At 52.4% G+C, this 12,696-nt stretch overlaps 1 protein-coding gene across 3 annotated transcripts in view; it reads right to left on the bottom strand.

The window, feature by feature from the left end:
* Window positions 1-485: 485 nt before the first annotated feature.
* Window positions 486-12,696, bottom strand: part of SLC6A13 (solute carrier family 6 member 13) — a 34,491-nt gene continuing 22,280 nt past the window's right edge. For 2 of the 3 annotated variants that reach the window (XM_025930620.2, XM_086714361.1), the window contains 8 exons: window positions 6,692-6,795; window positions 5,659-5,783; window positions 4,087-4,199; window positions 3,624-3,761; window positions 2,748-2,850; window positions 2,195-2,295; window positions 1,036-1,206; window positions 486-744 (listed from right to left, as the gene is read on the bottom strand). In XM_025930620.2, coding sequence (XP_025786405.1) covers window positions 622-744; window positions 1,036-1,206; window positions 2,195-2,295; window positions 2,748-2,850; window positions 3,624-3,761; window positions 4,087-4,199; window positions 5,659-5,783; window positions 6,692-6,795 — 978 coding nt within the window. In that variant the 3' untranslated portion in view covers window positions 486-621. The remainder of the gene's footprint in view (window positions 745-1,035; window positions 1,207-2,194; window positions 2,296-2,747; window positions 2,851-3,623; window positions 3,762-4,086; window positions 4,200-5,658; window positions 5,784-6,691; window positions 6,796-12,696) is intronic. The other variant, XR_015253884.1, reaches the window with a different exon arrangement.

A 12,696-nucleotide genomic window follows, 5' to 3' on the forward strand; every position in this document is an offset into this window, starting at 1 on the left:
GCCCTCGTTCCTCCCTCCATTGCCGGGCTTATTCCACCGAGCGAAGGAGGGAGGGAAGGGGCTGTGGGAGACGCATGGACAGAATGTGACAGACCCCTCTGGTGTGAGTGTCTGAGGATGGAGGGTCTCAGCTGGGCCCCACTGCCCTTCTCACCACCGCAGTCCCCTCTGCTCATGGTCCACAAGTACTCAATGAGGCAGGGAGAGACAGAGAGGAGGGAGGGGCCGCTAAGGCCACAGCTGTAAAGTGAGGAAGTGGCCAAGGCCGCAAGGCAGAGGGGCAGGAACCAGGCAGAGCCTCTGGCAGTTGGTGGGAAGAGCATGGATTTAATGGAATGAAGGGTAAGAGGGACGGGGCTGTCACTCCACCCACCGGCCCTCATCCGGCTTCCCAAGGCCTGTTGCGAAAGGGGTGCCCTTCGATACCAGCATCTCACACCTGTACAGCCACCCCTGGAGCAGAGACGTTCCAGTGGCAGGCGCCCAACCCAAAGTGGATTCCAAACCCTCCTTCTCATCTGCCCCGGGAGGAGGCAGAGCACAGCGGGGCTGCTTCTGCCCTCCCCTTCTGCAGCTGTCCCCACAGCCAGGCCCACGGGCACAATCCGAGGCCCTGCGGACCTAGCAGTGGGACTCCACTTCTGTGAGTATGAGCAGTGATGTCCTGGGTGTGGCGGGGGCAGAGGGTTCTGCTCGGTTCCATCCAGGCAGGTCCTCAGCTGGGCACAGGAGCTGGCGAATTCTCTGCAAGGAACGTGGAGGTGGCGGTGGTGAGCTGGAGTCAGGGGCATATGTCCCAGCTTCCCTCACCACCAGCGTCTGCCTGCTGCCCCCACAGGCAAATGCGCCCTACAGGTGCCGGCCCTGTCATCACCGCCTGTGACTTGGAAGCTTCCAGTCTCTTTCTGAGACTCGGAAGCACTCAGTGCCTCCCCAGCACCTTCACTGGGCTCCTTTGCTGGCAGGCATCTGTGTATCATCATGGGGGCCCTACCTCACCCTCTAGGGCTCCTACCCGCCCTACTGGCTCTCTACCTCTCTGAAGGAGCCCTTGAGGGTGCCGAGCTTGTAGAAGCCCCAGGCAGGAATGCAGACCATGGAGGACAGAGCCAGGAGCCAGCCCAGGGCGTCACCCCACCACGGGTACATGTACTTCTTGTTGTAGGTCAGCGGCGTGTACTTGATCAGGGAGAAGAGGAAGGTGGCCTGAGGATGAGAGGAGAAGAGAAAGGGGCTGGGAGAGCAGGGGCCTTGTGCCCTCGGCCCCCCTGGGAGAGCTGGCAGAGACCAGTCCCCTTGCAAGACTGGATTTGCCTCCAGGCTCAACTGGGTCAATCAACCCCCAATCCCCATCCACATTCTACTCAAAGTCCACACCCCCAGTAGTATTTCCAGGGCACCTACCTTGTTCCTGCAGGGTCCCCGCACCCCCGGGCACCCATACACATGGCCGGCCCTCAGCTAGGACATGGTCACATGGCTGCTGGTGTTTTCGGCTGCTTAAGTCTCCTGCACCTTCAGGAGGGGCTGCCAGGGCCTCAAGGGCAAGGGTCATGCCTCCTTCCCCCTGGGCCTCATTTATGCCCTGCCTATAGTGGGCGCGTGGGGGGACTGCTGACACACAAGATAGAGCCCAAGGAAGCAGCACTTAGTGGTTTATGGTTCAGGCTCTGAAGCCAAGCTGCCAAAGTAGCTCATGGCCACTTTCTCACTTGGGCAAATGGCTTCACCTCTCTGGCTTCAGCTTCACCTATAAAATGAATCTAACGGTAATTCTTGCTTCATGGGGTTCTTGTGCAGATAAAGTGGGCTAAAATGTGTACCACGCTCTATGCCTAACGCGAAGTAAGTGCCCTGTGACGGTGCTGTTATTATTGCTGTGGTTAATAGTATTATTATGAGCAACCCAGGACACTTGGGTTTTGCTCTTGCCCTGTGACATTCGACTCACTCTGTGGTGTGGGTTCAAGCCATCTGACAGCTCTGAACCTCAGTCTGTCCTTCTGTGAAATGGAAAAGAAGAATCTATCTCGCTAATCGTTTTCTAGAATCCAAGAGGAGGACGAGTGAAAATCTAAAATGATTCTCAATCCTCATGGACACATCCTTTCCAGGGCTAACAGCCTATCTACCCTCCTACGGCCACCGTCCTTCTTTGCCTTCCTGTAGTTTTACCCCCTGAGGGTTATCTTACTGTGCATACGGCTGGTGTGAGGAAAAGCCAACAATATTTGATAAGAGGCCATGGCCTGTACCCAATCATATCTTCAATGTTGTCGTAGAAGCGCCCGGCTCCTACCGTGCAGAAGAGAAGGAAGGAAGGGGGAGAAAGGACATTCTTTAGCATCGAAGGCAGAGGCAGGATGGGCAAAGGCCAATGAACAGAAGCTACCATGGTTGTCTTTCCAAATCGCTGCTGGGAGAATCTCTTCCCTGAAATTCATAGGCATGCACAACAGTGGGCAGGACTCGGCTTAGGCAAAGATAATAACTTTCTGATTACCAAGGCTGTTAAGGGCTGAAAAGGTTTGGATAGGACAGGATTTGGACCCACTTGGGGTGGTCTGGGTACAGTCATAACCAGGAGAGTGACAATGGTAGCAGTAGCAACCAGAAGATTTTTGAGCCTGAGTAGGGGAGGTGCCCCAGGAAAAGGTGGATGTGAGCAGGAGATGACTGTCTTTTGCTCTCAGGCCCTGAGGTGACAGTGAGTACTGGGGTTGGGACCTGGGGGAAGAGTCACTCACCATAGACCCAAGCCACGCAGAGGGACTCAAAGATGGCCACAAACAGGAGACACATGCCACTGGCTGCGTAGTAGTCAAAGAGCTGAAACACATACATACCGCCCTGCCCAGGAAGAGATTAAAGAAAGAAAAAAATGAAATGTATCCAGAGGAAACAGATTGGCCCATGGCCTCCGGCCTCACACCCTCAGACACAGAGCAGACCTGGTGAGGATCATGGGAGACAGATATTAAAACAACATAGTCTGTAAGCTCTAAGGCATTAGGCAGATATGAGACAGTAATTATTTTTTATTATGATTTTTGGAAGGAAGCTAAAATAGACAGCTACTGTTAGCTCATCCCTGAGAACATTTAGGGATTGACCCGGAAGTCTAAGAAAAAGCGTGTACTTTTTTGGCAAACGCTCGGACAGGGGCTGTCCTCGATACTGTCAAGCTGGCAAGCTCCATCTCCTTCCGTCTCCCTTGAGACAAAACAGAAAATATCACCCTTCCCCAGGGCTCCCTTTCTTCCTTTGAAGTTTGTCCCTGGAACTTGGTTCAGTTGCCTGGGAAATCACAGGAGCTTGCTGGAGAGGCAGTCCTAATCCAGGACTTTCTGACCATCTTTTTCACACCTCTTAGCTTACCTGGAGCCAAATGACCCCTTGGCCACCCCCAAAGGTAGGTGGCCAGTGTCCAAAGGCCAGAGGAAGGTGCCGCCTGCTTTGTGCTTCCTGTGGCTGGGAAAGGAGGGCGTCCCAGGGCCCTGAAGCCCGGAAGGCCTGCCCCGCGACCTGAACCCACACAGCCTGCTCCGCCTGACAGGTGGCAGCATCCAGCTTGGCTTCTCCTCCTCACCCGGTCCGCACCTCCAAGCCTCCCAGACCCTCACCTCTGTGAGCATGACCAGCCCAACAAAGAAGGAGACGACAGACACGCTGAGAATGAGAAGCTCCCTCCGGTTCTTCTTGCGGAATACACGGGGGTACATGTCCACCAGCGCCGTCACCAGGCTTTCTACGCACACAAACTGGATGAGAGGGCAAAAGAATTGGAGGGAAAGAGAGCTCCCAAAACACACTGCACCAACTAGCTCTGGCTTCTGGCTCCCAGCGTCAGCCCTGCAGCATCCCTGTCTCAGGTCCCCAAAGCTGTCCTGTACACTTAAGTCTGGACCTCCCCTTCAGAGCTCTTGTTGGTCCCTAGAAGAGCATCCACTTCTGACATTCGCCCAGCCCCCGGCTGTTTTAAGGCCCCTCGGGACATCAGGCTCAGCCTCGTTTCCCCTGCTCCCCCTTCTCCAGCCCCCACACACCCACCCATCTCTCAGGCTCTGCTTGGCCAGTTCTTGGTACCTGGCTGTCCAGTCCCAGGAGGACGACCATGAAGAAGAAGCAGCAAGCCCAGAGAGGAGAGAAGGGCAGCATCGCCACAGCCCGGGGGTAGGCGATGAAAGCCAGGCCAGGGCCTACAGCAAGAAGCAGAGGAACACAGAGCAGTGCCTGGGCTGGCTCCAGGCCGTGTTTGATCCCAAGGCTTCCCAGCGGGGGCCATGGAATCACAGGAGCCAGAGGAAACTTGACCCCAAAGTTACCATCATCACCCCCAAACTCACCCAGGAGAAGCCACCTAAACCTCTACCTGGGTCCCAAATTTCCAAGGCACCACCCACTGTATTCTCACTGGCAGGGATGGAACCTAGACACTGTGAGTGTGAAGGGCTTTGGAAAATGGAAAGCAGGCATATCACCTGCGTTCCTGCAAGCTCCACCCTGAATCCTCAGGCTTACTCTCAGGATCTCTTGCCCCAAACCAGAGGTTTCAAACTTAAGAGCCAAGGGGTCGGCAGGCCAGGTACATTCGTGCAGCTGACCCAGTGTCACACACTGGTGAGAGAGAGATAATTCTAGCACCTGCCTCAAAGCTTTCCACTGCATGGTGCGGGCAAAATGCTTCGCACAGTGCCTGGCATTTAGTAAATGTTTAATAAAAGTGAAACGCTATGATTTTTAATAAGACTCAGTGGGATCCCTGTGCTTGGTACTCTGCGTGACAGGATGTGCTGTGGGAACGTTATAAAACACTGCCTTGCTAGTGAGTGCACGATGGTGGCCCTCAAGAATAGGGGTAGGGGAAGGGCAAGGGACATTTACAGCTTACCCAGGTAGGGGACCAATCCTTGATTCTGTTTAAAAGCAACAATAGCACTGCATGGTGAAAAGGAGGAAACTATGTGCCACCATAAACTTATCTTCGAGATACAGTTTAAGATGAGCAAAACAAGGGCAGCTGGGTGGCTCAGTCAGTTATGCATCCAATTCCTGATTTCAGCTCAGGTCATGATCTCATGGTTCATGAGTTCGAGCCCTGTGCTCTCTGCTGACAGTGAGGAGCCTGCTTGGGATTCTCTCCCCCCCTCTCTCTGCCCCTCCTCCGTTGCACTGTCTCTGTCTCTCTCCAAATAAATAAATAAACTTAAAAAAAAGTAAAGTGAGTAAAACAAAAAGCCCAGAACAGTGTATATAGTATATTATCAATTAGCTTTTTGAAGGGAGTAAGAAATAGCAGTAGTAATATGTGCTAGGCATGTATGAATGTTTGTGTGTGTGTGTGTGTGTGTGTGTGCACTTTTTACTCATATATGCCTAAACTGTTTCTGGAAGGAGAAACATGAACCTCATCACCTTGGTTGCCTCCAGGGCAAGGACGTGGAGGCCAGCTGTGGGAAATGCTCACTGTCTATGCCTCTACCCTTTGAAGCTGGGGTCAGGGTGCTCCCCAGGTCTTCCCAGGACACGTCCACCGAAAGATGACTATGGCTCACCCCCAGTGTTGGCGACAATAGAAACGTGTACAGATCCCGCTTGGCAAAGGTTCAAGCAAAACTCACAGAAGCCGCCCCTGGCACCCTTCCCCACAACACTCACCAGACTCGGCCACCTCAGAGATGGGCACCCCTTGCTCCTGAGACATGAAGCCCAGGACAGAGAAGATGGCAAATCCGGCCACAAAGCTGGTGCCGCTGTTGAGGAAGCAGAGGGCGATGCAGTCCCTGTGGGGCAGGTGGGAAGGCGGAGACAGGCAGGGTCAGAGAGGGGTTGCCAACAGGAACTGGGAGCACTGCCCCTCAGACAGGCAGACACTCACCCCAGCCCTTCACGCAGGCCAGAGAGGGGCTGCCCGCCAGGATTAGCTTCTGCTCTCCCCCTGCCCACTCCATTAGCTGAGACTTGGAGTCAGTCAAGGTAGTCATGAAAGAATAAGGCTCTAAGGAAGTAAAATGCTAGTCTAAAAACTACAAACTGCCACACGGCCTCCCCTCCCTGCCATATTGCCACCACACCGCTTGGGACGCTACCACTCGGACACAATTCAGTTTGGCGTACTAATATGGAGGGTATGGACATAGACAATCCCAAGCAACAAATAACTCCCATCCCCCAAATTTGATTTCGTAATTCATGACATGATTTTTTTTTTTTTTTTTTTTTTTTAGCTAAGACTGAAATTAGCTTGAATGCTCTGATATGAACCAAGTAGGGAACCAGAGGGAGGGGGACATGGGAAGGGGAGCAGTGAGGTAAAAATAGGTAAAGATTCAGTGTTTGTTGGGGCAAATGTACAAAGCAGGTCAGGCCAAGGTTCCACTGTATATGATGAATTACTCCTTAGGCTTCAGCCCACCAACCTCTCCGTTAGCCAGAGGGTTGGGCCCTCGCTGTGGTTTCCCAGCCAACTGCAACTATCCCAGCCTTTGGAAGCAATCCCCCTGCCTGTGCTGCAGTTGGCTCCTTTCAGCAACTTGTGGCCCTGGGGCATTGGAAAATGGGGTGAAGACGAGTAGGGGGAAGGTGAATCCATGAGCTGGTGCACCCTCCAAATCACCCTTGATCTAGCATGCTGGAGGGGGGCAGTTGAGAGAGGCAGATTGGTGGCCTGGGCCCCACTGCCCCCAGTCACCTGTAGCAGTTGTTGTGGTACTTGTTGTAGCTGCCCAGGGCTGTCAGGCACCCTAGACAGATGGCGAAGGAGAAGAAAATCTGGGTGCCTGCGTCCATCCATACCTACATGGGGAAAAGGCAAGAAAGTTGCACTCCAGGAGAGCCAGGCCATCTGGACTCCATGGGGGCACACAGGCCCATGGCTGAGCCAGACACTGGCTAGCAATGGTGAGAACCCTGCTCTCAGCCTGTGACCCTGCTGTCCCAATGGGCTCTACTTCCTGGGCCCCTAGATGGAGTTTCTTGGGCACTACCAGGATGGCGTGGGCATTGGGCATTGGAAAAGACTAATGGACCCTTAATGGAGGAGGCTGGGAGGGAGCCCTAGGACTAGGCTAGACCCAGCACCAACTTTTGTATAACAGAAATACAGCCCTGGGTTCTGCCTGCACTTCCCCCCTATCCTCGCCCCTCCTGGCAGTGTGACCAGTTCAGAAGGAATCCAAGGACAGATATAGGCCCTTAATATCAATGCCAACATGAGATATGGCTTTGCCCCTGTGTGCCTCAAAATCTGCTATCTGAAAAACAGAAAGTAGTCCGCAGCTGACCAAGTCAAGAGGATGAATAGAAATGCATCTGTAAGGGCTTTGTACTCCTCGGTGGGGGGGGTGGGGGGTGGGGGGTGGGGGTGGGAAGGAGCTCTGTGGCTAAACATAAGGCATGGTTGTTACTGTTGTCTCAGCTGGCTGACCCAGCCCCGGCATGTTATGATTTAGATTCAACAGCTACAATAACATCCCAAAGAGAAAGAACATCAAGGCGAACAGAACTAGGCAACTCTGCAGATCTGCAGGAGGTGGGGTCCTGGGGCCACAGACCCTCCCCAGGCACCTCCCATCTTCAGAGGATGTGAGCACCACAAAGGAGCACTAAGCTACGGGCGCAGAAATCACCAGGCAGGTGTCCTACCATCTCTGTGTTCGCCATTTCTGGTCTCTGCCCAGCCCTGCCCTAGCAGCTCCCAAGTAGGCCCCTGCTCTCCTTACCTCCATGTCAAGCTCCCAAAGCCCACATCCACCAGAACCTCAGCTTCTGTCTGTCCAAAGCTCCTCAGTCCCTCACCTACCTCTCCCTGCCTCACTAACCATCTCCGCGGCCCCCAACCTCCCTTGCTTTCTGGTCACACTCACCCCCACCCAAGTGCCCATTTTCCTCAGCATTGTGGTGGGTCTCAGGGACCCCTTGGCAAGCCCCAGTTGAGATATTGGATCTCTAGGACTGAAGGAGAACTCAGAAATCTGTGTTATTTTCAGAGCTTCCTGAATGATCCTAATGTCAGCCAGATGTGGGAATCACTGCCCCTGAGAACTGGCATCAGGGACCCATCCAGGGCACTCAGTCCTCTGGTTATAGTCCCATTTCTGTGGGAAGCAGGACAGCACAGGGAAAGCCGGTGAAGAAAAAGGGAGACCATCTCCAGTCTCCTGCCCCTTCTGCTCCCTGTGAACCCTGTCCCCAAGGTATTCCGCGAGGTGGGAGTTGCCACCAGGGAAAAGGCGTCAGCAGCAAGCGGCACAGTCGAAGATCCAGAAGGGTCCCTGGCTAACAAGGAAATAGCACACAAAGATGGAAACACCAGGAAAACTTTTTTAAACCTGACAGCAAATTATAATGGGAAAAGGAGGGGCAGTTTCGGGATTTATTTCAGAAGCTAGAGAAGGAAAAGTTAGGAATGAAACTGAGGACGAGAAGGAGGGGCTCACAAAATTCGGTGTGATGCCACAGACATTTGAGGGGGTGCCTTGGGTCCTCCATTTGCTCCTTTGAGATGTCTCAAAGCTTTTTCTTCTAAAAGTGCCCCCACAGAGCCTGTGAGAATGGTCACTGCAGGAAAACTCAGTGACCGGAGGTCGCTCTGTTCTATTTCGTTCCTGTTCACTCAGCAGGTCATTCGCAGCGCCTTGCAGCAAGAGGCTCTGAGCCTGTGGGGAGAGGCCTGACCCAGGCACAGACATGGAGGGCTGGGAGACGCCCTGATCTACCCGGGGGCTCACAGCCACGGACCCCCGCGATCTCTCCCCATCAGGTCATCCAGGATATGGCCCGAGAGCCTGCCCAGTGTCAGATCTTCCAAGTTTGTTCCCTGTGCCGGGCAGTGCACAGGGCGCAGACTGACCCACAAGTTACCAGGGAAACCCTCCAGTGCCCTCAGAGACATTCTGCAGCTGCCCACACACAGGCACGGGCTGCAGATCCCATGGTGATGAGGTTTCGCGAACTTGGGTTCGGGAAAAAAAAAATAAGAAAAATTGTGCCTTGGCAGTTCACCCTGCCCTGAGGAGGACAGACTAAGACTGGGGTGGGAACAGAGGTTAATGAGAACACAGAAAAAAATGCAGCAGGAGGTCTGAGAGTTCGGAGGGCAAGGGGCAGACCCGGTGCCTCTGACAAAAGCCCCCTCCTGGGGAGCTTGGCAAGCCCCCTGCTCTTGGCCCAGCTGCAGCCTGACAGGCCTGCTGGGATGGGGAGAGCAGTGGGGTCAGAGGAAGGGCCACAGGGACAAGCAGAGCAAGCTGTCCTGTTCCCCGCCACAGGCGACCCGCTCCCTGACCACGCCAGCAGCCCTGGCTTCTAAAGCAAAACCCCAGTGTGTCTTTGGTTGAAATAGAGGTCTCATCGAGAATAAGACAAGTGTGAAAAACACCTGGTGGAATGTGGGCAAAAAAGAGGTCTTTGGGGGAGCAGAGAAAGACAGAGACCTCTAGAAGATCCAGGAGAGACGTTTCCAACTTTGAGTTCAATCCCAAGGACTATTATATTCAGTATTTTTAGGACGGCAATAGTGTGCAATGGAAAAAGCCTGGGCTTTGGAGTCAAATTGAACTGGGTTCAATTCTTAACTCTATTCATTACTAGCTATGTGATCTTGGGCAAGTCACTTAACCTCCCTGAACCTTGCTTTTCTCATCAGGGCAATGGGTATAACAACAAATAAAATAATATATATGAAATACTTAACACATAAATATTAGTTCCCTATCCCACCTTCTGGAATAATAAAAGCATCCCTTAAAACTCTCAAATTCATATTCTTTGGATGATTTATATCATGGTCATCAACACAGCAGACTTCTAGAGTACCTGAAATGAAACCCAGGCTCCCCCATGCACTAGTTTTGTGGGTTAGGGCAAATTTGTTAAGTTTTCTTAGCTTCCATTTCTTCTTTAGCAAAATGAAGCTAACGGCAAACTCGCAGGGTTGTGTGGGGACCACCCTGTGTCATGTAACCAGTTACGTGCCTGGCAAACAGTAAGCACATAATAAATGTGTTAGCTGTTGCTGCTGTTTGTTGTTGTTGTTGTTGTTGTTGTTATTTTAAAAAGGCAACTCGCCTTTCAGTAATGATGAGGTCCCATAGATCTCAATGTACGATGTCAAAATAAAAAGACTCGTTCTAATCAATGGACCCAACCTCTTCCCTTAACAGACCCTTCATTAGAATAGCTTAACATAGGGCTTTAAAAGGCTCCACAAGGGCTCTTTGGACACTGTACCCTCAGCCTGCTGCCCCATCCATCTATGGAAGTGCAGCAAGACAGAGGGCCAGGCGAGGGAAAGAAACAAGCGCCCAGTAGAGTCCTGAGTTTCAAAGATCCACTCCTCAATGTGAAAGAGACGAGCCCCAGGGAACACGAAGAGAGTCCGTGACCTGCCTGACACACAGCAAGCCTGGCAGAAAGAGAGGAGAAAGCCAGATCAACCCAGCATTGTCTCTGCCTGTCTCCCCACTCCCAGACCAACTGCTTGGCAGAGAGAGATGTCTTTGGTCTTTGTGTTGGCTAGCAGGAATTTTGCACCGTTCTCAAGTGCCAGGCAAATGCCAGTTGGAATTATCGCACTTCCTGGGGAGTGCCAACTACATTCAATTAGGGCTCTGGCAGGAGCATCACACCTGCAGGCCGCTGCTCTGTTCGCTGACAACAAAGGCTTCCTGCAGCATGAGACCAGGACCTGGCTGCCAGTGAGGCTGCTGGGAAGCCCAGACCAAGCCTGGCTCTTGAAACATCTCCTTCCTCATGGCTTCAGAGGACCAGGAAGACACATGCTATCTGCACAGCCTACAGCTGGCTGGGGTTGGAAGGGTAATATCCCAGAGGCAGATTAAAAGAGGTTTTATTCCCTGCGGTAACCCAGACCCGGAGTCGTGACTTTATTAACGCTCAGAGTTGAAGGCTATCTGGTCCACCTTCTTCATGTTTGCTAGAAGCTACTCTACAACAAACGCTACACCTAGAACAGACCTGCTGCATAATGAATGCTCAAGAAATTGTTGCTGAATGAATGAGCTGTGAGAAAAACCAAGATGTGCAGACGGGACTTTGCTTTCAAGAGATCCTAAAGTAGGGGCACCTGGGTGGCTCAGTCGGTTAAGCGTATGACTTCCGCTCAGGTCATGATCTCGCGGTTTGTGGGTTCTAGCCCCACTCTGTGATGACAGCTTGGAGCCTGGAGCCCACTTTGGATTCTGTGTCTCCCTCTGTCTCTGCCCCTCCCTTGCTTGCACTCTGTCTCTCTCAAAAATAAATAAACATTAACAATTTTTTTTTTAAAAGAGAGATCATAAAGTATATGGGATTTGTCAGCGTTCAGGCCCAGCTTCCAGTTGCAGACATGAAGATGGAAAATTCATTAAACTCTCTAAGCCTTCATTTCCTATCTATGAAATGAGGATACTTCATTGATCTGTTGTGAGGATAAGCTATAATAATGGATGTAAGCCTCTTAACAATGACAGGGATATAGTTAGCACTCAATAGTTGTTGGCTATAAATAGCTGATCAGGACAAATGAGGCACTGATCACAGAAGCCATAAATCCATTCCAGAAATCCCAGACCCCTCTCTCCTAGTTAGTTCTGTGTCAGCCTACCTGCCTGTCTCCCTGCCTGAACACAGCCCTTCCTTCCCACCCTGACCTCCCAACAAAGGCAGACTGCAGTTTCATGACTGGTTCACACCTCTGCTGCTCCAGAACGACAACGGAGCTCTCCTGCACAACAGACCCAAGCCAGAGTCTACCCTTGGCCTTCAAAGCTGTCCTTCAACTCTGCCCCCATGACCTCCTGTTCGCTGTGGACTCTCCATCACAACACTTTGGTCCCAGATAAGTCAAAGTGCTTATGATTCACAAAATAAAAATACACTTTGTTTGGCCAGCCACTTACTTGCTGTGTGACCTTGGGCCTTGTTTGCTCATCTGTTCAATGAGGAGTTTGCACTAGATGATCTCTGGGGTCCTTTTAGCGCCAACACCTACAGTTTTATGGTTTGTTCCAAAGCCTGACTACAGCCTTTGTGCGTCACGTGAAGCTGACGCCACAGCAATCTGCACCTCCACTATGTTTAAGAAATGGGGGAGGGTGGGATAAGCCCACATCCCCCCAGGTCACTGAGCAATACCTAGGATGCAAGGCTATGGATTCCCTGGGGGAGGTTTTGAATGCAAGTGCTCTGGCTACTTCTGGGAGCCACAGCAGGCCCGGTAGAACTTGGGATGGGAGAACTTAACTCGGCTGGGGTGGCTGGAAGGCCTAAGAAAAATTCAGCTGCTGGATCACCCAAAATTCTGTATCATGGGGACCCATTGCTTCTGCATGGGCTGAGCGCCCAGCCCCAGAGGAAAGTGTGGAACTGTGTGCCGCTCCCTTTGCTCTTATTCCCCCTGGGCAGTTTCAGGGAATGTGCTGGTACCACATTATTTATGATGTTTGCAAAGCCATACAACGGTTAGTCTTTTTTGTGCTGGGAGCCTCCCGCCCTATGTCTCCTCAGGGCCCCTTTCCAAACTCAGAGAACTCCTCCAGGACCCAAGGGGAGGATCTCTAAATTGTACATGCTCCCCAGGGAGGGCGACCTCCGTGCCAGGGAGGCAGAGGCGGGGCACGTAGCTGGGCAACACATTTTAGGGGCTCTGGGGTGGAGCTTACCCACGCTCCCCTCCGGCCCTCGACACCTCCTGGC

Source organism: Puma concolor, chromosome B4 (assembly GCF_028749965.1).
Source record: "Puma concolor isolate L17-30 chromosome B4, mPumCon1.1.hap2, whole genome shotgun sequence".
Taxonomy (NCBI): Eukaryota; Metazoa; Chordata; class Mammalia; order Carnivora; family Felidae; genus Puma; species Puma concolor.